Genomic DNA, 22844 nt, shown 5'->3' with positions numbered 1-22844 from the left:
AATCATTGAGAGAAATCCTATAGCGATAGTCTTGATATTACAGCTCAGCTGGTGTACAATACTGAAGATATATGCAGACTACGAATACACCACGAGAATGCGCAAAGCAATGGTCTCACCATCCCAAACTCCATTCAACCAAGCCCTCCTATCCACATATAAAGCCAGTAATATCCTCTCCTCACTGAACAAAGTCGTGCGACCAACCCACCATTACCTCTCACTACACGGCCCTTCAGCCCCGGGTATCAGAACCCAAAGCTATCCAACAGAGAGTTTACATCCGGCTCCTCGAACGTTGTTGGTGGCGGCTTGACGGCCTTCTTTCCCTCAAAGTGAAGAGTAGGCGATGGCAGGTCGGCGACAACAAGTGAACTCCTCCGGCGCAGCAACTTGAGCGGGTTGACCTCTCCGCCGAGGCCAGCAGCAGGAGGCGATTGTTGGAACTCCCAGTTTCGTACTATATCACCGTCAGCATTATTCATCCAAGTGATCCTCCAGTGCTAAACCTACCTAGATCCAATCCAAGGAGATCACATCCCATTCGATCATACAGCTTGGCGCTATGTAACACAAACTCCCACTCGACTTTGGGGGTGACCTTGGAGGCTCCTCTCAATGTCTGCAACGTCTGGTGTCGCAAGTGCGAGTAGAGCACCACTAGCGCAGGGTCGTCGGTAAGGAATAACCTCGATTTGATATCGGGCGAACAAGGTGTTTCCAGAAGGGTATAGACAGGGGTCTATCAACAATGTCAGTTTTCGGAACCTCTGCCATGTGAGTATTCAGGGGAAGCATACGATGAGTGCTCGCACAGCCATGTCCTTACGGCCAAGCATCCAGAATGCCCAAGATGCCAGCCAGCGATTACCCTCCTGGCCTGCCAAGGGAAGCACAACATCTTGAAGTAGACGTCGCAAAACTGGGCCGTCATCTCCCTCATACACACGCGCTATCGCAATGGCCAGTTGCATATCTTTGAGCTGATTCAAGCACACTTCCACAGCATCATGAAGGTGGTCAGCCAGCAGGAAGAATGCCGCAGCATATTCTGCTGAGAGTTAGCATCTGTATCAGTACACATCTTTCTAACTTACCGAAGCGCCGTCTACTGAGCAACGCATACGCGTTCTTCAGAGCTGCCGTCTTCCACTTGGGGTCTTCAAAGTTGTTCGACAACAATTTCTGAGTCGCCGCCTGTTCCTTGTTCCAGCTTGCCATTCGCCACAGGCCCTGAAGCACTGTCTTCTTGCGAAGGGCGAGGTAGTACAGACTACAGTCGATCGGGTTCTTCACTTCGTTCTTCGTGTATTCATTCCGAGCAATCAACTCGAACTGAGCTTTCTAGTATGAGTTAGCAATCAATGATGATTCAAAATCGGGGCGAAATCAAGTACCAAGGCGATAGGATCACACAGCCACATGAAGAGACCGCTCTCACGAGCATGCTCCCAAAGCATGCTGCCATGACTCTGTCTCGAAACAAAGTCGGCCAGAATATCCTGACTGTTTGAATGGAAAGCCCAGTTGATCTCTCGCCAGGAGAGGTGCATCTCGTTGGTCCGTCCTTTTCGCAGTGCATGCTGACGGAAGAAGAGCATGAAGCGGGCGCCATTCTCGTCCATCGAGCGACGATGCCTCTCGACAAGAGCAACACACTCGATAATATCGGCAAGCTGGATTTGTTCGTGGCCAGAGAGTTGTGGAACACCAATTTTGACCAACTTCTCGTTGATTGCCACTGCCGTCTGCTCAGTGAAGATATCACCGTCGTCGTCTTCGTCACCATTATTTCCATTCAGATACGCGCCTGCAGACTTATCGACAGCCTGGGTATGAGTTTGCTAATTACCAAGGTCAGTGTCCTTCAGATCGTCACTTCTCACGATGGGAAAACGAACCTCGGGTGTGTAGAACTCGCTCAAATCCATGCCCAAGTAGTCATCCAGTGTCTCTCCGTCAAGGTAATACTTCAGAATCTTGTGCATGGCCACCAGGATGCGCCGCACAAGTGTGGTTTTGCCAGACAGGATGCATTGACTGAGGAACTGGGGGTGAAACACGGGCAGAGGACCGTTGAATCGTTGAACCACTTGGAACAGATCCAAAGTGCCATCCTTGCGTGGTGGCAAACGAAGGTCAGACCTGAGAGACTCAGAGACGCCAACACGCCTATCCTGTACAAACATCTGGTTTCCAGCACCAATGACCAAGAAGCCGTCGCCCAGCCAAGTTGAGTCGCCAATCGGGTGTGGAGTGAGTTCGCGGATGCTAATCTCCCGGATCTGCGCCCAAGCTGGACCTTTGTTAAGGTAGTCGAATCGCATTTGGGACATGAGAATGACTCGATAGGGGAACCCAACGGCCAAGATGGACTGGGCGTCGGGTGTTGATGTCCAGTCCAGATCTTGAATTACCTGATGCTCTTCGAAATTGTTCTCATATTCCAGGCGAGAACTACCAATGTCCCAAATTGTAAGTTGCGACCTCGTCTTGTTCACAAGAGATGCCTTTTTCAAGGTACTTCCACTGACTAGGGCAGGTTCAGACACACCAGTCTCGGTGGTGCAGGTGGACAGCCATCCGACACTTCGCTTTTCAGGGTCGACCCGTGCTGTCCAGAAGTCGACTCGGCCGGTGCGTGTATATGAGATAGCGACATCTCGAGCGAAGATATCGAGAAAGCCCGAGACAACAGGCGACGAGCCTGCGGGGTCTACTGGGAGGACGTATGACAAATCTTCCACATCTCCCAGCTCGAAACGGCAGAACTCTTCGATACTGGCGCCAGCCTTGGTTTTTGGGTCTTCAAAATATGACGGGAGATGGACTTCCCACACAATACCCTGCCCTTCAGATGCCACTGTCGCAATGTGCGCAACAGTGTACTGCTTCACATCTGACCGAGGAAGAATAATGAGACAGAGCGGCTTTCCGGATACCTCATAGGGGCATTGCGCAAGTGAAACGGCACGGCTAGCTCTGCAATCCCAGAGCGCAACCGTTTGATGACCGAGGAATACGACGAAGCGACCCTTTCTTAGAACACATATCCGGTGGATGTGCCCCTTTTCCGGGATGACGCTACCTCGGGTCAAGCTCAGGCCTGGGTTCTCAACTCGGTTGAGAAGATGTTTCCACACTATGCTTTCACTCTCTCGTGTCCGTGAGACGACAGCCCTTCCGCTGAAATTTCGGACAATCTTGGTGATAGAGGTTGAGTGGCCAGCCCAGATCGCGTGTAGCGAGAGGCGCCGGTCATTGGTAGTTGGGTCCAGCAGGTCTGCGACATTTCCTGTAAAGACGCCGATCCTCCCATCAAATGCATGTAGCAGGAAGTGAACCTTGCCGGTCTTCTTGTCGCAGTATGTCTGGATTTCGGTATGGGGTGCGTCGTGAGACGGCAGAAACTTGCCAAAGAGCTCAAAATCCGAGTCCTTGACCTGAGCAACCTTGAATAGAGTCGGGGCGTTTGCAGTGTTACTGCCAACATTTTCAAGCGCCCACGCAGACATGGTCCCTCTTCCATCAAGAGCTATACAAATCTCGGGGTTCTTGTTAGCTATCGCGACCAGGTGATCGAGCGCAACAGGGTCATCGGTGGTCGAGTCGTCGGACATGCGGGCTTGTACAGCTTGCTCAACCGACGCCGTGAAGTCCCGCCCATCAAGAATCATGGCAAAGCGCATATCCAGGGGGTACGGGTCCTCTCGCGATGGCGCACAAACGTCGACCTGGCCCCAAAGCTGCCAATGTTTCCCATCCGGTGTCTCGGTCGGCGTCCATATCCGAATGCACTTGTCGAGGCAGATAGTATAGAGGACATTGTCGACAGCCTGCTCCAGGTGGAACGGCTTGCGCCACCTCACAGAGGTTACAATGTTTGGGTGTCGCAGGTACGTAAGGTCGAAGCGTACTTCGTCGGCGCCGTAGTTCAGTCTGCGGCAGATCTTGACCAAGTGATCGTGGTAGCCGGTCGAGGCAATGTATGCAGAGTCGTATGACAGCAACGCGTACTTGACGGGGCTCGGTAGCTTCTTCTGCCATAGACATTTCGGCTCGTTTTTCGTGGCGTATAGGGAGAGGGAGCTCGTGGCCACCAGGAGCTCCTCAGAGCTGCCCCAGGACAGAGTACATGGGGCCTCATCGGCGTTCGGATTCGGAATGTCAAAGGTCGACTCCAGGGCCCACTACCAAGCTGTGAGCTCATCCATTCATGCGATCCATCTAGCTGTCGGGGATTGGAACCTTCAGGGCATCCTCGCGCGACCCAAACGGCTTGTAGACTCGGGCTTCGGTCGATGTGCATGTAGCGATCTTGCCTGTGGCTTCGTCAAAGGCGATGGCCTCGAGAGGCCGTTCGCCATCATCGTAAACTGTTTGTAGAATCCCACTGGATCCCTCGAGGATAGTAAAAGCGCCGCCGGTGATGTACACCTGCAGTTAATCCCTCTCGTCAGCAGTCACCCGAGCTCAGGAGCATCGGCACTCACGTTGATGTGTCGGGAGTCCCAATATCCCGAGGCCAACCCTTGGAGCCTCGAGCGCGGGTTACCCGGCAGGACGGCCTTCATGCTATTAAAAAGCACGAGGCGCGCGCATCTCCAGGAGAAGAGGGGAGCACTCTGGCTGTGCGGTCTTGGGCGCGAAGGAGAGTTGTTAATGCCTAGGTAGCTTTGGCGCAGCTTGAGATCATCAGAGTCAATGCAATAAACGGGAATACGGACGGGGACCTACCCCGGGCAGCTGATGGAGGTGACGTGACCCCCAGCTCTTCAGCCCCCACCATCAGCTCCATCAGAGAGGCATCCATGACAGATTCGGGACACGATTCTTAAACCCCTGATGCATGGATTCAATAATATCATTTAAACGCGTGAGAAAGCGTGGAAGAATACCGCTGGTATTTCTATATGGTATGGTAAGAGTCGAAACAAATTCAGCTACATTCAGACGTAAAAAGGTGTAGGTGCCCGCCTAGACTCATCCTGACTTAGTGAACACTGAGGTCCATTTCTCAACCCAGGAGCAGATACTTCGTACATAGATTCTTACAGCAGATTCTTCATAATGACTCAAGCTTGCAATAGAATATCTCGTCATTTACAAAATGTTTTCGCTTTCATGAAGCAACTCATTCATTGACTTTCAGCCGCCGCAACGCCACCGGCTCCTCGCCGTCATGCATCCACATCCAATATAATACTAACGTTAAACAAAAAGGGGTATCCTTTAATGAACTGAGCCATCCAACATCCATGAAGCACATACAAGCCAACCATCCATTTCCTACTCTTCCGATGCATTGACATCCTCCACACATTTCTGTCTCCATATTCAGGAGAGCCCGCCCACATTGATAAAAGTTATTGGTTCATGGCGGTGCCGCTTCGCAGCCTGACTCTCCTTGACGCCCCTCCAGGTCGAGGTGTTGTGACCGAGAATGTTCTCGGTGACTGGATACGAACAGATCTTGCAGATGGTGTAATCCCCGCATTCTGTGTCGCGCCAAATCGTAATCCAGTTGGCCTTGCACCGACAGATTTGCTTGCAATTGCCTGCATGGGGGCCTCTGGTGAGGCAGGCCGAGGCCCGACGGTCCGTCTGTTCGGCTGCCTGAACCCGAATGACCTCGTTGCAGCCAGCGATCGTTGTGGAGGTCCGACTCGACCAGTGTTTGTAGATTCGGACATGCCAGCTGGTTGTGAGTCCTCCGGCCTAGGCCGAGGAGATTCGAACTTGGGTATTCGAGAACTGGCCTTTGTACTCCTGTTAATACCGTTTTGTTCGGGCTCTTCGAATTCATCCCGAAGACCACGTTCGACCAGATGTGATGGCACTGGTGCCATCGGCGTTGTTGATGGCATAGTTGAGAACTGCCCCCGTGAGGCGGGCCGCAGAGAAGGTGACGCGGGATCGAGATCGTCATCGTCGCCAGCAAACGAGGATACAGCATCATTCTCGTCCGCTTCCCTCAGTGGCGCCATTGACCCTGGGGGAGAATAGTCGACATGGAAAGGGGATGTCCCGTCCACCGTGTTGGTGTCTCCAGCGGTGTATTAGAGTAATCGTACGCTCGATCATTCCGGTTAAGTGTTGACCTCCTTCCTGAGAACCCCCTCCAGCTTCCACGCGACCAGTTCAATGAGCGAACGACCGAGTTAGGCTGGGAATTGAATCCTGGCGGCATATTCTCCAACCTGTCATCACGTTGCCTCCAGTGTTGCAGGATGCGATTGCGTCTCTCCCGTTCGTGCTTCTTACGGACTTCAAGTGCCGTATGAGCCTGTCCGCTCTGTTGTAGTGACGCGATTGACCACGATTTCAGAGATTGCCTTTGCTTGTCTGCAGCCCAAAGCTGCCAGGCTTCCACGTCTCGTTGCTCGAGATCCTCAGCATGTTCCTTCCATGCGTCTAGCCATCCCTGGGCATGCTCCAGTCGGGCGTCTTGCAGACGCTTTTGATCGATAGCCGCTTGTTTCGCCCATTCTTCAGCGACCAGCATTAGCCGGTGGTTCTGTTTTCGGTTGTGAAGCTCCAGAGCCTTTTCTCTTTGCTCTCGATCCTCGGCAGCCAATGCTCTCCATCGGTCAAGGGCAGCAAAGAAGTTGCGTTTCTTCTTTGCCGATGACACCTGCGTATATCTTGCCATCAGGTACCGTTTCACATATTGCTTGTCCCGATCCTGACGGCGCTTCACCGTCCTGTCAAACACTCTCAACAAAGAGGTTGCTCGAAGGTAAAGGCGTGCGCGGTCCTCCAAGCGCGTCATGTGTGATGATTCCTGGTCGAAGCGGCGGAAACACCCAAGAACTCTTGATTTAGCCTGAGTTTCATAGTAGCTCTCCGCTCTCCGCGACATGTCGCCATCCTGCTCAGCTCTTTGACACCATCGGTCAAATACTCGAGTAACTTGGAGATACTCGCGCCTCCATATGAAGGCTTGGGCCCTTGCCTGTAGGTTCCACTGATCAAAAGCAAAATCCACTTTCTTCATCAACAGATGTTGATGATACGTGGTCGCTCGTCGACCAATCTCGGCTTGATCCCACCATTCCTTCAGATGTGTAAAGGACTGGTGGACATTGCCCATACGCCTAGCGCTGTCGGCAAGTATGGTTTCCCTTTCAGCATAGCCTTGCCACTTGTGGATGGCGTTCAGTTGCTGTTGCAGTCCTACTTGGGACTTAATGGCTTCATCCAGGGCCACACCATTAGAAGCCTGCAACATCCACCTTGAGAGGGCTTTTGTTCTGCTGTGCGAGGCCGTGATTTGACGGCCAACATGCTCCAAGCGAAGACAAGACCAACGATCCAGGACTTTGTGAATCTTCTTCAATTGATGGGCCCGGGCCGCTGCCTTCGCCATACCCTCAAGGGTTTTCTCTTGTGCCACAATTCGCTGCCACTTTCTTACCACAACAGCTGCCCTCATGTGATCAATTGTGGGCTCCCGGACGACAGGAGCCTGGCACCAAGATCGGAAGTAACGAAATCTGATCATATGCCGTCTAGCAACAGCATCTCGTTCGAGCCGACGGGCAGTGCGATCAGCCCAATGGTTGAAGACCTTGCTCGCAAGGTATATCTCACGAGCCCGACCGGCACGTCTTAGAAGTCGTTGGTACTCCTTTTCTGGATCGGGTTGCTGAACAGGTGGTGTCGAAGGCTCTCTTTCAGATTCCTGCACGGAGTGCTGCTTTAATGTCGTATTGTCTGTGGGCTCCGGGGGTGTTGAAGGCCGGCTCCTCGTCTTCTCATCGCGCTGCGTGACATCCAGCTGGGTCACTGTTGGCGCAATGCGTACTTCGGGTACTGGTGGAACGTGAACTTCCGGTACAGAGGGAGCGATAGAATGCTTGGAAGGCTCTTCATCAACTTCCTGTGGGTGCGTAGTGGGTTGTTCTTTGGGTGAAGAGGGGGCGTCGTCCTCATGATGCGCAACAACCGCATCATTCTGACTCTGCTGTGTAGAAGCTGTCGATGGCCGGATGGCATCGATAATAGCAGGACGGGGTTTGACTGGGGACAGTGGTGAAATCGGGTGCACATTCACATCCGTTGTTCCCTTGTCCGATACCTGGCCGTCTGGTTTAACACCATTGATACGTGGAATGGTCGAAGCCTCCGAAACCGTGATGGCTGGTCGATCTTGAAAGGGGCGGTCCTCAAAGTTCCTGACATCGGCAGAAGCTTCTTCGGGAATGCTCGGGAAAGAGGGAATTCGTTGCGCCTGTTGTGTTCGACGGTTTGCGACCAGAGAACGCCAGCGATTCATGGCTGAAGAGAGAACAGCCCTCCGCATCTCCTCGTATTCACCGTCCTCCTCGTCTGTGTCGGAAAAGTCCACATGATTTTGCTGTGGAGGTTGTGATTCTGGCGAAGCGGATGATTGTACCAAGGGCACGACCGACGGCCGAGACACAGCCACTCCTTCAGATGTAAGGTTGCCATTTTTCTCCCGCACAAGACCGTGGCTTTGGCGACTTGTCGATGAGTATGCGGGAGACGCAGATGGTGATGTACGAGATGACGCGGTGGTATTGTCGCCGAACTCGAGAACAATTCCCATGCGGCCCAGAATAGACTGAAACTTGTCGAGCAAAGTGCCGCCGCCTCTCTCGCCGCCTACTCGGAACACGAAGGTCGATAGGTGATGATCTGTATCGGGGTCAATGCCATAGGTAGGGAGAACTTGGTCGTAGGCCTTGAAGAGCGCAGCAGCGGGGAGTGGTTTCGGTTCGGGGGCCGTGTCGAGCAACTCCTGCGCGGCAACGACAACAGAGTGCAGTGCAGCAATGTCTGAATTGGTCAATACAAGATCAAGGCTTCGCTTCCAAAAGGATACAGACCTTCGTTGGAGTAGTAGGGATCCTGGCTCGACGGGGCCCGACTGGCATTACTTGAGCGACCATCGTCGGATGGCGATGCCGCTCGTTGCGCAGACGGCGACATAGGTGCCACTGGTGAAGTCGCATTTGGGGCTTGGGGTGAGCGGTCGATAGACATGGACAGTGAATTGTCGGCGAGCTGCCCCCCTCCGTCATTGGTCCATAGTCAAGAAGTCGGTGTACAGTCTAGTGTGGGTATGTTTATCCAAGCCGATCGCGACAATGGAAGTCGGGGGAGCTTGACAAAGAGTTGGCGAAAGTCGGCGTACAATGTCGTCGGGCGCAGCGCGCGGTGAATGGAAGTCGCGAAAAGAGGATATACAGAGAATCGGAGGAGCGGCTCGGTGATGGCGCCGTCAAAGGTATCGTACAGTCGTATCCAAAGGGGGGCTCGAAGCAAAACAAAGCGCAATGTGAGATTCTAGAAAACGCGAACTTGCGCGGTTGCGATGGTTGTTGGAGAGCTTGGGCGCGTTAAGTGGGTGGCTGGTGCTCAATGCAAGCCTCAATGTGGTGGAGATCCAAGATCGATCTCAGTACAGTGTTATTTCCGTTCCATTTGACACTGTATAAGTATCACTTTTGCGAGAGTCTTGCCTTCACGGGTCCTCTTCAAAGCTCATCCTTCTCACACTACGTCAAGCCCTCAGCCTCGCCGATATGAATCAAAAAACCACTCGCCCTATTCAGAAGCTTGCTAAGGCAGTTTCTCAATGCTCGGTTGAGGTGCGCAATCGCGTGGCCTGCTCAAACATATCCACCACCGACTGACTGACTCTTGGTTGTCACAGGCCGCGGCTTACGGCAAGTGTATCGTTGCCGACTACAACTCTGTGCACAAAGACAAGTGTGCTAAGGAATTCATGAAGCTCAAGGATTGCTATCTGGTTTGTTCCCATTCTCGCAAAATCGCTCTCTTATGTTGCGCGCAAATCCTAACACCCTTTGTCCAGGCGGCATCAAAAAAGTAATTAGAGGAAATAGAAAGAAAGTTCAACATTGTCATCATCTGCCATTTTAATCTTCTCTACATGGTCTAAAGCTAGACAGTCTACAATTTAAGTAGTCGAAGCAGGAATGTTGCCTGTTGTACTTCTTGTTCCTCCTCTGCAATGAGACCTTCAGCCCCCGCCTCGGCTGCCACCTCGTCAAGAGGCCGACGCAATGCCCTCTCAAAAGCAGCTGTCTGCGACTGGAAAGCATCTGAAAGACCCACAGCTTCGGGGTCGGAAAGCACTCGGTACTCCATTCTAATGTCGTCGGTTGGGACGAGACCGGCCTTCTTTCGGAGCCGTTGCACGCGGTTGATGATTTCACGGCCAAGACCCTCCTGGGCCAACTCGGGGTGAATCTCGGTATCCAAGATAGTGAGCACCTCGCTGTCGGTATTGGTCTCGAAGTTCTTAGAGGCCTCATCCTCCTTGACTCCTCTGCGCACAACCAGGTCACCCGCCTCTAGGCGAATACCCTCGACAAAGACGTGTCCATCTCGCACATATCCTTGCACTTGCTCGCTGGTGAGGGAGGGGAGACCCTTCTTAACACGAGCCATGTCCTTCTTGAGCTTCTTTCCGAGGACAGGCCAGTCGGCAGTGACACTGTACTGGACGTTATACTTGGCCTCGTCGTTAGAGAGAACCAGGTCGCGGACGTTCAGCTCCTCAGTGATGTATCCCTCCAGGGACTTGACATCCTCAAGGTACTGGGGGTCAGGGTGGATCACCACCAAGGTCTTGAGAGGCTGCTTGAGTCCGATGGTACGGCGCTCACGAGACACACGAGCAAGTTCAATGACACGCTGCATGCGTCCAACCCGTCGCTCAACCTCCTCGTCAAACAGCTCTTGTCGGACATCAGGGAATGGCAGGAAGTGCACACTTCGAGAGTCCTCGCCACGGAGGTTCTCGGGGATGTGAGGGAGGAGCTTGAGATAAATCGTTTCGGTAAGGAAGGGTGTAAAGGGTGCCAGTCCACGGCACAGTGTGAACAACACCTCGAAGAGGGCGTTCAGGGCATGCAGAGTGTCGTTCAAGCCGTTCTCGCCCTTGAGTCGCTTTCGGTTGAATCGAATGTACCAGTTTGTGGTGTTGTCGATGAGACCCAGGAGTCGCGGGACGACAGTGTAGAGTCGGTAACCTATGGTGGGTTCGTTAGTACGTCCTGTCGAATGGTTATAGGGGGTCCTTACCCTTCATCTCCTGGTTAACAAACTGCAGCAGACTCTGGCAACTGGCCAAGATCCATCGATCCATGACATTGGTGTTGCTCGACTCCATGCTGGGATCCCAAGCGTAATCGACATTCTCCACCTTCTTCAGGAGAGCTACCTGACCCTCGAAGAACTTGTAACTGTTCCACAGCGGCAGGAGAACTTTTTGGACAACCTCCTTGACACCGGACTCCTTGAATCTAAGGGGCTCGGCTCGGACGACGGGAGAGTTGATGAGGTAAAGGCGGAGGGCGTCCGAGCCGTACTTGGACATGACGATAGAGGGATCGGGGTAGTTCTTGAGTCGCTTCGACATCTTCTTGCCGTCCTCGGCAAGCACAATGCCGTTGACGACACAGTTCTGGAAGGGCGAGCAACCAAACAAGTGGGTTCCGAGAACGAGGAGAGTATAGAACCATCCGCGGGTCTGGTCGAGACCTTCGGCAATGAAGTCTCCAGGGAAGGACTCCTTGAACTTGTCAACATTCTCGAAGGGGTAGTGCTGGCTGGCATAGGGCATGCTTCCAGATTCGAACCAGCAGTCAAAAACTTCCTCAACACGCTTCAGCTGGCCCTTGCCCATCTTGCTGGGGATAGTAATGTGGTCGACCTTGTCACGGTGCAGATCGGTAAGGTCGCCCTCATATCCACTCAGCTCACGCAGCTCCTCGACACTGCCGATGCACACTCGCTCCTCCAGATCGTCACTGACCCAGAGGGGATAGGGGTACCCCAGTAGCGGTTTCTGCTGACGTTCCAGTCGCGAGCATTGGCGATCCAGCTAGCAAAACGCTTCTCCTTGACGAATGAGGGAGTCCAGTGGGAGCCTTCGATGTTCTTGAGCATGTCGGGGATGATGCTGGGGATGCGGATGAACCACGAAGGAACAGCCTTGTAGATCAGAGGCGTATCGGAACGAGGGCACATAGGGTACGAGTGCCTAATCTGGGACTCGTTGGCAATGCGGCCAGCGTTCTTAAGGTGCTTGATAATGTGCTTGTCAGCTTCCTTGACATGCATGCCCTTGAAGTGGGTGATGCGGTCGGTGAAGTGACCAGTGTCGTTGACGGGGTCAGGGGGTGGGCGCTTCTCAGTGATGATACCTGCAGCCAGGGCAACGTTGTAATCGTCCTCACCAAAGGCGGGAGCCTGGTGGACAATACCCACACCGCTGTCGTCAGTGACATAGGCAGCGTTCAGGACCTTGAAGGCAATGTCCTTGAAGTCCTCGTAGTAGTAGTCGAAGGGAGGCAGGTACTTCCAGCCCTCCATTTCCTTTCCGCGAATTCTTTCGAGGATCTTGAACTTGGCCTTCTTGGGATCCTTATAGAGGGTTCCAAGGAGCTTCTCAAGCAGAATGTAGGTCTTGCCGCTCTTCTCGTCGAGGATCTTGATGTACTCGAAATCGGGGTTGGCTGCCAGACCCAGATGCGAGGGAAGGGTCCAAGGGGTGGTTGTCCATGCGAGCAGACTGACCTCGGGGTTGTCAACGAGAGGGAATGAGACAACAACGGCAGGATCGGTAACATCTTGGTAGTTCTGGTTGGCTTCGAAGTTGCTCAGAGCAGTGGTGAGAACCGTAGAGTAGGGCATGACTCGGTAGCCCTGGTAGACCTGGCCCTTGTTGAAGAGCTGCTTGAACACCCACCACTCGGATTCCATGAAGCGAGGGTCCATGGTCTTTGAAATTCACAGTCAGCACAGTAGTAAGAGTTTCGAGCCGATCGTATTTACCTTGTAGTCATTGTCGAAGTCAATCCATCGGCCCAGGCGCTCGATGGTGTGTCGCCATTCGGTAGCATATCGCATGACGATGGAACGGCACTCCTCGTTGTACTTGGCAATACCGAGCTCCATGACGGCAGCCTTGCCAGAGATTCCCAGCTTCTTGTCAATCTCGTGCTCAATTGGGAGACCGTGGGTATCCCAGCCGAAACGGCGCTCAACGTGGAAACCCTTCATGGACCAGTAACGGGGGATGACATCCTTGATGGTAGAGGCGAGAAGATGGCCGTAATGAGGAAGACCGGTAGCGAAAGGAGGGCCATCGTAGAAAGTGTAGCGCGGGCGACCTTCGGACAGTTCAACCTGGAGAAAGAGAGAGATGTTAGAAATGCTCATCGAGAGGAAACGCCCTCGCGCAATGGTGAGGTGAGGGTAGCGAGCGAGAGGACGCAAAAGGCGAACAAACCTGTCGAAGGAACGCGTTGATATCGCGCCATCTTTGGATGATGGCCTCTTCTTCCTTGGGGAAGTCGATAGACATGATGACTGACGGTTTGGCTGCTGAAGCAACGAAGGAGGGGTCAGTCAAGACTCTCTACAAAGTTATGGAGGAAGGAGGATGACGAGAGAGAAGTCGAAGAAGGCAGGTTATTATGATATTCGTTCTTGTAGAGTGACTCACCGTACAATACGTCTCGCCTGACAGTCGGGTCAGCACAAAGATGACCTCAAAAACAGATTCGCCAGCGACAAGTCGTTGGATGGAGGGGCAGATTTCAGAAAAAGGCACCTCGCGATGGTGGGTGACTCAAGCCAGACGACCGGAGGTGGGGGAAATGTGTGCCCCGCGCTGCCAGGGACTGGTGGGTAGGTTCCGGTAGTGAAGACTACTGGGGCGATTAGCTTTGGGTGTGTTTCTCACTGGTCTGCTATTTTCTAGAAGTATTCGGTACATGATGCCCTCATCAGCCTCCATTATCCGCCCCTCCATGGCTCCGATCCTCAGCCCGATAACACGCCTTGCCGTTCTACTCAAGTTCAACACCTCGAATGATTTACAATAGAGACAATGCCGATGGCGCAAGATTATTGAATCATTTGTCCTTAGAGTTTACAGAAGATTCGCCGTGCTTCGTACAAATTACAAATCATTAGTCCTACGTTATCAAGAACAACCAACTCGAATTCCGCAATCATCGAGTACAACGTCCTTGTCCTCGAGACCGTACCACTCCATCTTCCCCTGAAACATTCCAACTCACCGCTCAAGCACGATTCAGCTGAACCATCTTCTGGACTCGATACACTTGTCTTGGCAGGTTTATATGCCATCTGCAATGCCATCCCAGCGTCCAATGCGAGTAATGGTACCAGATCTTACTGCATTGGGCATGGTGGCGGTGTTTTTCCAAGAGCAAATGGCTTCCTCGTCTCGTTGCAACGAATGAATCCCCGTTCGTCAGGCTCCAAAAGGCACCTGCTGAAGCTCCAAATGCTCTTGCGCTAAATCAACCGGGGCAGGCTAACGTTAGGTCGCTCTCCTGTGCTGTGGCGCGTGCGCGCGTGGTTGCTGCCCGCCGTAACCGTAGCCGTACCTTGCCAAACAACAAAGCAAAGCGGGCTCCAATGCTGGCTTGCTCGACGGATGCTTGTTATTACTTGCTTGCTGTCAACCCACTCATGACCTGACCTGGTCTGGCCTTTTCGTTCTCTGATTCCGTCTTCTTCGTCTAGACTTTTTCCGCCTCTAAGCTCCTACCTCCAGAGTTTCAGGAGCAGCCCCCGTAAACCCAGAAGCCCGCCGCCAAACGCTATCGATAACAAGCCTAGCTTCCATCACAAGCTCCTGCTCCTCGTCAGATACACCATCTAGCAACTTTAATCAAGTCTCGTTCAGACTGTCGCCAGTCTACCGTCTTGTCAGAAGAGCCTAGCTTCCTACCAGTAGCTATCCGAAGCTGCTGCACAACCTCCCGCCATGTCGTTCCTGTTTGGAAGAGCCCGGACACGGACTGTCGCCGACCTCCCAAAGCAAGCCCGCGAGCACATCTCAAAGCTCGAGGGCCCCAATGGAGCCTCCAAGGTAGTAGCCCTTTGACTTCGATCCCCAGAAGGATCACTGACCTTTCCAGGCCGAAGAACTTGCTCGTGTTTTGAGCCAGATGAAGGTGATTCTTCAGGGCACCCATGGTACGTCCATACCTCTCGATCCGCCCCTTTGATATGGTCAAGTGCTTAACATGATATTCAGAAGCCGACAGTTCTCCGGAGCAAATCTACCAGCTCGTGACCGGCCTCATCGACGAAGACCTCCTCCACCTGCTCGCCGTCAACCTGTTCCGCCTACCGTTCGAGTCCCGCAAAGACACCCAAGTCATCTTCTCCTACGTATTCCGCTTCCGCCCCGCGACCGCCGCCCCCAAGAGCGATCCCATCGCATTATCTTACGTCGTCTGCAACCGCCCTCAAGTCTTGGTCGAGCTATGCCGCGGATATGATCACAAGGAGAGTGCTACTCCTGCGGGATCCGTCCTCCGGGAGCTTCTCAAGAACGAGGCCGCCGCGGCCATCATCCTATACGACGACGGAGACGAGCCAGGTTCTAGTTCCAAGGGCCTCAACGCCATCGACCGTGAACGACCCCAAAGCGGCAGAGGCGTATTTTGGCGATTCTTCGATTGGGTCGACAAGAGCTCCTTTGAGGTGGCGGCTGATGCCTTCACCACTTTCCGGGTAAGACATGATCCTCCCTACCTTGACCAGCCAACCCCTGGAACTTGATGCTAACATGGGGTCTCCAGGAACTCTTGACACGGCATAAGGACCTTGTGCCAAGATATCTGTCGGCAAACTTCGACCTTTTCTTTGACAAGTACAACAACATTCTTGTACAGTCCAACAGCTATGTGACCAAGCGCCAGTCCATCAAGCTGCTCGGTGAGATTCTGCTGGATCGCTCCAACTACAGTGTAATGACAGCCTATGTCGATCGCGGCGAGCACCTCAAGATCTGCATGAATCTACTCCGAGACGATAGGAAAATGGTTCAGTACGAGGGCTTCCATGTCTTCAAGGTGTTTGTCGCCAATCCACACAAGTCAATTGCCGTTCAGAAGATTCTCCTAATGAATCGCGAGAAGCTGCTGACTTTCCTATCGCACTTCCTCGAGGACCGAACCGATGACGAGCAGTTCATTGACGAGAGGGAGTTCCTAATCAAGCAGATCCGCAACATGCCACCCATGCCTGTGGCTCCTCAGCGGTAATGGTCGATCGAGCCACCCCTGTCCAGTCTCGATTGCCTGTTTGCATTTTCTCTTCATCTCTGTACAATCTCACTCACAAGGCGTTCTCATCTTTATTCTTTCAGAAGCGTCAATGCGGGCCAGAAAGCGCGACCCTGGTCTGGTCATGGATGGCATTGCGGCCTGTTTTTTTTTTTAAAAAAAAACCCGTACCATAACGCAAACGCCCATGGCAGAAGCCTCGTTTGCATCGGGGACAATGCCTCATATCCCACCAATCTTGGTTCATGATATTATTATACAAAATGACGCTCCCAACGCCGATTGAGCCTGCGCGAGGTTAAAATTGATACAACTCCAAGTCCCAGATGTCCTGCCCTGTACCCCTCTCTAAACCGGTCGGCTTTTCGCTCAGCGCTGCTTGGAGAGCAGGACGTTGACACTTTCTCGGGCGTTCTGGGTAGCCCAGACACTGTCCTTGCCACCCTTTCGCCACTCATCGCCCGAGGCATGTTCGCCACCGCCTCTTGGTGCCTCTCCCATGATGACCTCGAGGTCTCTCTTCTGTGAGCTGAGCCAGTTCTTGACAAAGTTGGCGGGGTCTTCGCTGAGGGACTTGAAGAAGGTGTGCTTGGCCTTGGAAACGGCGACGGCCTGGACTACCCGAGCGAGCTGGTCGTCAAGTCCGGTCACTTCCTTCAGCATTGTCACATACTGAGGGTTGTTGAGCAGGGGCAGCAGGGAATCCCGTAGAGGATCTTCTACAGGAACCTGAATATCGTAGATAGTGGGCTGGGGATCTTTGTGGAAATCTTGGTCGACCCGGATGGTGTAGGGCAGCCGGATAGGTTCGAGAGGACGAAGGTGCTGTGTAACATAGTCATTGAGCATCGGAATGTGCCCGATATCACCTTGTCTCACAATCTAGATGGAAGTGTTAGTGACTGTAATATTTCGGGTTCGGTGTTAATGGAGCAACTGACCTTCTTCAGAGGTTCATCACACCGGAAGTTCCTCTTCTCCTCATCCTCCTGCAGCCCAAGAAGCTTGATGTACTCCCACAGGCCCATCACGGCTTCTTGCTGGGTAGCCTCCTTCATGTCGACAATTTCCGCAAGCTCGGGGCTGAGCTGATATCTCTCGGGTGTCTCCTGGCGGAACAGGTTGATGGTGATGTTCATGTTCTCGTCCCCGTTCCTCTTGAAAGTGAGCTCGTCAAAGTCGGCAGCTGCAGGAAGGCTGGCAGCAGGCTGGTTTCGAGGTGGAGCATCGGGCTTCTTCCACTCGACTGTTTGCTCGGCGCCGTTTCGGAACTGGGAACGGTCGAAATCGACAGTCAGGGACTTGAAGAAGTGCGAGAATCGAGGCTTCTGCTGAGACTTGGCCTTCTGAGCCGTCGAATCAGCACCCTCCTTTTCCGTCTTGTCCTCTGCAGATGTTTCGCCCTCGGCCTTAGCCTGTCCCTCCTCAGTGGTTTCGTCGTCGAGAAGGCGGCCTTCGATCTTGACCCGGTAAGACGCCTCCATGTTGGGAGTAAAGTCGAAAGAGTCAACGTTTAGACCGTTGCTCTGCCAGATTTGATCCTCGACCGTGTTGCTGATCCAAACTCGAAGGGTCTTGCATCGCTAAATGCCGGTTCAGCTTCGAGTTCCTAACGTAGTTACAGGATAAACCAACCTTGGAGCCGCGGCTAGTGTAGTCAACAATATCCAGGCGCTTGCGCGTAATCGTAGCATCCAGTCGGCGCTCAACATCTCTCAGTTCCTTGTACCGCTGGACTCCGGTCGGGTCGATAATGCTGTCTTCCACACCCTCGGGCATGTTCTTGTCAGTAGGCTTGCGGCTCCGTCGCTTGGCAAGTTCGCTGGCGTGCGCCTGGGCCTGTTGCTGCTGGGCGATCTGAGCCTGAGTCAGGGGAACCGAAGGGTGAGGCCCTGACGACATCATGGGGCCTAGGGGAAGAGAGATGGATGTTAGCAGGCAAAAGCGCAAGTAGCTTGTCACAACGCACCAATTCCACCTCGCCGCTGGTTCGTCGCATGAGGCGATCTCTGCGGAACCTGCTGCGCATAAGCGCGATATTGAGGCTGCATGTTGTCGGGGTTGCCTGGTTTTTGGTTCGGAATTGGTTGTCGTCGGCACGTGGAGTTGAGGTTGCTTGGGGACGATCGTGTCGCGTCGCATCGCATTGCGTCGCGAGAAAACGCAGGCTAGAAATCCGAGCGGTCACATGACCTGGCCTTGAATGATTCAGGCAGCACAATCAACCAAGCCAACCAGATGGAAAAATCCTGTGAGTAGGTGCAAATGAGTGTGTTATTATAGTTCTGGAATATTTACATCAGCTTGGTTTCCTTTACACTCTTCGTGCCAATGTTGTCTGGTTCAATGTTAGTCACTTCATCCCCAGCAAGTGCAACAGTGGAACCTAGTTGGAACCTCGAATTCCATCAGATTGAGTGCATGACCGACTTCAATCGAATCTTTTCAACTATAGCTGCATATCTATAGCTATTACATTGGTTATTATCCCTCCTTAGCTCAAATACCCAGGCATCAAGAGCGGTGGCAGTTGTCGGGGGTGGACGCCTTGTTTCCCCAGCTCTCCCGCTTTGCCCAGGTTCAAAGACCAGCCTGCTACTATCCTCTATCAATCGGTTCCAAGAATGCTAAACCACCTTCTTGCCATGTACAACCTGTATGTAAGCTTGCAGAAGCCGTTCCTGTCCCTAAATGCTCCACGCCTTTGTGCTAGGACAGACACAAGGTCAATTTTGTCGTTGCTTCCGTCCCATCGTGTCTCCCTTGGTGGTGGAACAGAGTCGAACCCCCCAGAGATCCAGAAGCTTGAGCTTTTTCGATTCATTGAGCGGTGACCATCTCGTAGTTGTGCCTATACCACCCATCCCTCAACGCTAGAAAACAAACATGCACCGAAAATGCATCCGCCAGCCCCCTAGAAGAAGAAAACTCCGCAGTAAAGCGCCTCGCTGCCAATGCCATGAACTGTACTGAATATGATAGGTGGTGGCAGAATGTCCAGCGAGATTGGTGACAAAAGTCAATCAGTCAGAAGCCTGCCAAGTCTGTCCGTACTCTATCGTTGCTCGAGTGCCTCATCAGAATGCAGGGCCCAGTCCATTTCTTGATTGCCTCTTGCTGAACCGGTTACGTTTCGGTGCTGGATCTTCGCCGCTCGCCTGGTTTTTGCTCAAATGATTGCGTCCTTGACCACCCATGCCGAAGCCCTCGGAGTAGTTCCCTCGGCCTCCAAGTGTGCTCGAGGGGCTCGATACCTGTGACGACATGTCGGCAAATCCGTTGTCGCCTCCATAATTCGTTGCCATGCTCTGAGACAGGGCCATGTCCCTGGCTCGCTCAAGACACTCGACCCAGTCGGCAGCGGCAGATCCACCTTCGGGGGAGGTGAGGAGGATTTGGCCTCTTCAAATGTATAGTGGTGACCACCCTATGGATCGTTATTAGACCTGGGGATACAATAAGGGAAATGGAGGTACATACCGTATCAACACACCAGACAGTCTGGCCCTTGGCATCAATCTGGGTTCTCCATGTGCAATCCGAACTGAGTAGAGACAGCTCCTGCTTCGCTCGCTTCTCCTCACCTCCAGCTGGTGCAAGCACAATTCGACCACTCGATGTGATCATGACCAGGCGTTGACGCTTCTTTGTCGTGGTTCCGATGAAAAATCGTGACAACTTCTTGTGTCCCTCCCCAGATTCTTTTCCATGGGGGCTTGAGGACAGGGGTGTAGAAATGACCATGAGATCCCCCAATTTGAGAATCCGCTCGTTGTTCTTGGTAAGGACTGGAGACCATTCGATATCGAGCTGTGTGGGGGGTGGTAGCTCAGTGATTATCCGTGACGGTCGACTGCTCCCGTTCGAGGGGGTGGTCTGGGGTGGAGGAGGTGCCCTCGCGTTGGCGATGGGTTTGGGTGTCGTAGAAAAGCCATTGAGCTGGATTACGGTGGGTTCTTGCGCAGGTGGTATATACGGGCGCAGCCGTGGAGCCTTAGACCTCCACAGTCCCTTTCCAAACGGCTGTCCGTCAAAGAATTCGTGGTTCTTGATGTGTTCTATAGTCAGTCTTCGAGCCGGGTCGAGCACCAGACAGCGCTCGACGAGGTCTCGTGCGGCCGGGGGAAAGCCAGCGGGGAATTCGTATTCCAGGTTGACAATCTTCTGGAAGGTGAGGTATTCACTACCTCCTTTGAATGGCGGCCTACCAGCCAGCAGCTGGTAGATGATGCAGCCAAAAGCCCACAAATCACTAGCCTTGCAGGCGTTCTTGTGTGTGAGGAGCTCCGGGCTCACGTACTCAGCCGTCCCGACGAAGGATGCTGCACGGTCGTCTTCGTCTCCTTTTCCTCGGCCTGGGTCAGGTGCGCCACTGGCGGTCGCAGCCGACGCATCCTCGCGCGGGTCTTTCAGCAGCTTGGCCGTACCAAAGTCTGTGATCTTGACGTGCATCTGGTCGTCGAGGAGGACATTTTCGGGCTTCAGATCTCGATGAATGACGCCTCGAGAGTGCATGTAGTCGATAGCGTCGAGAATCTGGGCACCATAGAATCTGGTACATTCGACATCGAACGTGCCAGTCTTTTTTAGCACACCTAGTAGCTCTCCCCCATTGCAGAGGTCGAGAACGTAGTAAAGCGAAGTTTCATCCTGGAAGGTGTAGTATAGCCGCACAATTCCAGGATGCTCAGTAAGCCGATTGAGGGTGTTTTTCTCAATGTTGACATACTTGATCTTCTTCTCCTTGATGATGTGTCTTTTTTCGAGGACCTTGACGGCGTACTCTTTGAGTGTTTGGCGGTCGGTGGCCATGTAAACCGTGCTGTATGAGCCTTCACCGAGAATTCGACCAAATTGGAAGTCCCTAACGCCCTTCTTAACTTGGCGAACAATGGTACGGCCATTAGCATCAACCTCCCTGCGAACTCCCACAGCAGCGCCGCGTTCTTGCCAGTCCTCTCTGCTAGTGGGGACCGGTGCGTCCCCAGCGTAGCCCTGGTTTGGTTGAGACCCTCCGGGAGCAGATGCATATCCTACTCCCATTCCCCTCGAGCTCCTACGCGGTGGGAGTGGACTGCCACCGGGGGGCAGAGATGAGGGCTGTCGATTCGAGTAGGAACGTTGGGGGTCTCGCTGGCTGGACTCCCGAACGGGGTATGAAGGACCAGGCCTTGAATCGGGCATGTTGGGCATGCCGTAGATGGATGACCTCGATATCTCGGGTCGAGAAGAAGGTTGCGAAGGGCCAGCGGCAGGACTGGGTTCTGGGGTGAGGTCGGAGGATTGAGCAGATGGGGCGAATCGAGGATCGGTGAGTAGAGATTCGACGCCGGGATCTATAGGATCGAGATGGATGGCATCGTAGGACGAGGGTGTTGTGGATGTATCAGTCGGTTGAGGTGTAGAGGCGAGGGCGGACGTCGATGTCGAAGCGGAGACGGAGGTGATGGGAGCAGTAGATGTAGGCTCGGGAGCAGATGCGGACGCGGAGGCAGAAGCAGAGGCAAGCTCAGCGGCATCGTCGGGGTTGGCGATACGCAGTCCGCCCAGGGCCTGAGAGAGGCTCAGGTCCCCGTTCATGGTGGCGATCGAGGAGCCCGGGGGGAGATGCTCAGGGGAAGTGGACAAGCTCAGACTCGACTCGCTCAGGGAGGAGAGACGCGAGTCGTGGACGAGGGACGATCGGCCACTGGCGGCGGCGTGGACCGTGGAGCATCACCGGTGGTGCTTGGTCTGGCTGAGAGCGGGATGGCTGGTTAGCGATAGAAACCATAAACGAAACTTCAAAAGAGTGACAGTACTTGCTCGGGTACGAGGTCCAGCCCAGATTACGAGAATGCAGAGGGAGGAGGACGCCTTAGGCCGCTGCCAACCTGGACCTGAACCTGGGGCCTGGGATGATGCAAAGGAGAGCCCCCCAGGCTAGGCAAGGTACCTGATATTTGGCGTGCAAAGTACCCGACGAGGCACTGCCCAGCAGCTGGAGCGCCCGGCAGCAGTAAACCGTGGCCGCAGCAGCAGCCCACGCAGCGCAGGGTACCTTCCTTACTGCACCTTTCTTACCTGGTGCAGAGGCACGGCCAATCCAATGGATCCATGGATATCTGTCCTGATCCTGATGAAGCTCGGCTTCCTACGTCTACGTGCAGCATCGACAGCTCATCCAGATAGGTAGATTCACGGCCCAAATTTGCCCTCTTGCCAGGACCAGGGACAGATCCGTAACGGCAACCGCAATCACCGTTGAGGTTAATGAGGTGGTGTCCGTGAGTGACAACAGCGTGTGGAGGCAGAACATGTTCCTAATAATTGATCCATCCATCGTTCAGGTACCCGACCCGACCCAGGGACAAGGCCTGGCACCAGCCCCATGCCGCCATAATCCATAATCACCCACTGAGGCTTCCATTCCCGTCTCACCCGGTCTCATCAGGGGCATCGCTGGACAAACTCAACACGGGCATGCATCCATGGGCGGCCGAAAATAGATGGATGACAAGACAGTTGAGCGCCAGCTTGGTTTCACCAGAGACGATCTGGACTACGGGAATTCCTTCACAAGGCTAATCGATTCATGTCCCAGAAACCTTGTCCTGTGTCCATGCATCGTCGGGAGTTAAAAGCGCCATCTGGTTGACTGTTCAATAGTCACCTCGGCCTCCCTCTTTGGGAACCGGTTTCAGTCATTATCAGAGAGGAAGGTGTCATACGACGACGTCAACAGAACGACGA

The 22844-nt window shown here is 53.6% G+C and overlaps 6 protein-coding genes across 6 annotated transcripts; 1 reads left to right on the top strand and 5 right to left on the bottom strand.

Annotated features, from left to right (window-relative positions):
- Positions 1 to 248: 248 nt before the first annotated feature.
- MRS44_007526 (uncharacterized protein) lies at positions 249 to 4574 on the bottom strand (the record flags this gene model as incomplete). The annotated part of the gene is made up of 8 exons (XM_065620562.1): positions 249 to 460; positions 514 to 742; positions 801 to 1051; positions 1098 to 1344; positions 1398 to 1844; positions 1902 to 4190; positions 4249 to 4437; positions 4494 to 4574. The coding sequence occupies 8 exons, from the start codon at positions 4572 to 4574 to the stop codon at positions 249 to 251; spliced, it is 3945 nt and encodes a 1314-aa protein (XP_065476634.1).
- A 792-nt stretch (positions 4575 to 5366) lies between these two features.
- On the bottom strand, positions 5367 to 9009 carry MRS44_007525 (uncharacterized protein; the record flags this gene model as incomplete). The annotated part of the gene is made up of 3 exons (XM_065620561.1): positions 5367 to 6046; positions 6265 to 8802; positions 8853 to 9009. The coding sequence occupies 3 exons, from the start codon at positions 9007 to 9009 to the stop codon at positions 5367 to 5369; spliced, it is 3375 nt and encodes a 1124-aa protein (XP_065476633.1).
- Positions 9010 to 9942: 933 nt separating this feature from the next.
- MRS44_007524 (uncharacterized protein) lies at positions 9943 to 13366 on the bottom strand (the record flags this gene model as incomplete). The annotated part of the gene is made up of 5 exons (XM_065620560.1): positions 9943 to 11027; positions 11080 to 11774; positions 11813 to 12780; positions 12835 to 13188; positions 13292 to 13366. The coding sequence occupies 5 exons, from the start codon at positions 13364 to 13366 to the stop codon at positions 9943 to 9945; spliced, it is 3177 nt and encodes a 1058-aa protein (XP_065476632.1).
- Positions 13367 to 14803: 1437 nt separating this feature from the next.
- MRS44_007523 (uncharacterized protein) lies at positions 14804 to 16091 on the top strand (the record flags this gene model as incomplete). Its single annotated transcript, XM_046276888.2, has 4 exons — positions 14804 to 14908; positions 14958 to 15015; positions 15077 to 15558; positions 15627 to 16091. The coding sequence occupies 4 exons, from the start codon at positions 14804 to 14806 to the stop codon at positions 16089 to 16091; spliced, it is 1110 nt and encodes a 369-aa protein (XP_046128937.1).
- Positions 16092 to 16481: 390 nt separating this feature from the next.
- MRS44_007522 (uncharacterized protein) lies at positions 16482 to 18259 on the bottom strand (the record flags this gene model as incomplete). The annotated part of the gene is made up of 4 exons (XM_046274034.2): positions 16482 to 16994; positions 17054 to 17695; positions 17748 to 18022; positions 18082 to 18259. 4 exons carry the CDS (start codon positions 18257 to 18259, stop codon positions 16482 to 16484), a joined length of 1608 nt encoding a protein of 535 aa, XP_046128938.2.
- A 930-nt stretch (positions 18260 to 19189) lies between these two features.
- On the bottom strand, positions 19190 to 21692 carry MRS44_007521 (uncharacterized protein; the record flags this gene model as incomplete). The annotated part of the gene is made up of 2 exons (XM_065620559.1): positions 19190 to 19512; positions 19589 to 21692. 2 exons carry the CDS (start codon positions 21690 to 21692, stop codon positions 19190 to 19192), a joined length of 2427 nt encoding a protein of 808 aa, XP_065476631.1.
- Positions 21693 to 22844: the final 1152 nt, after the last annotated feature.

This window comes from Fusarium solani, assembly GCF_023522795.1.
Source record: "Fusarium solani strain SB1 chromosome Unknown bctg00000004, whole genome shotgun sequence".
NCBI classification, from domain to species: Eukaryota; Fungi; Ascomycota; class Sordariomycetes; order Hypocreales; family Nectriaceae; genus Fusarium; species Fusarium solani.
Note: the sequence above shows the minus strand (reverse complement) of the source record. Positions and strands in the feature narration are given on the sequence as shown.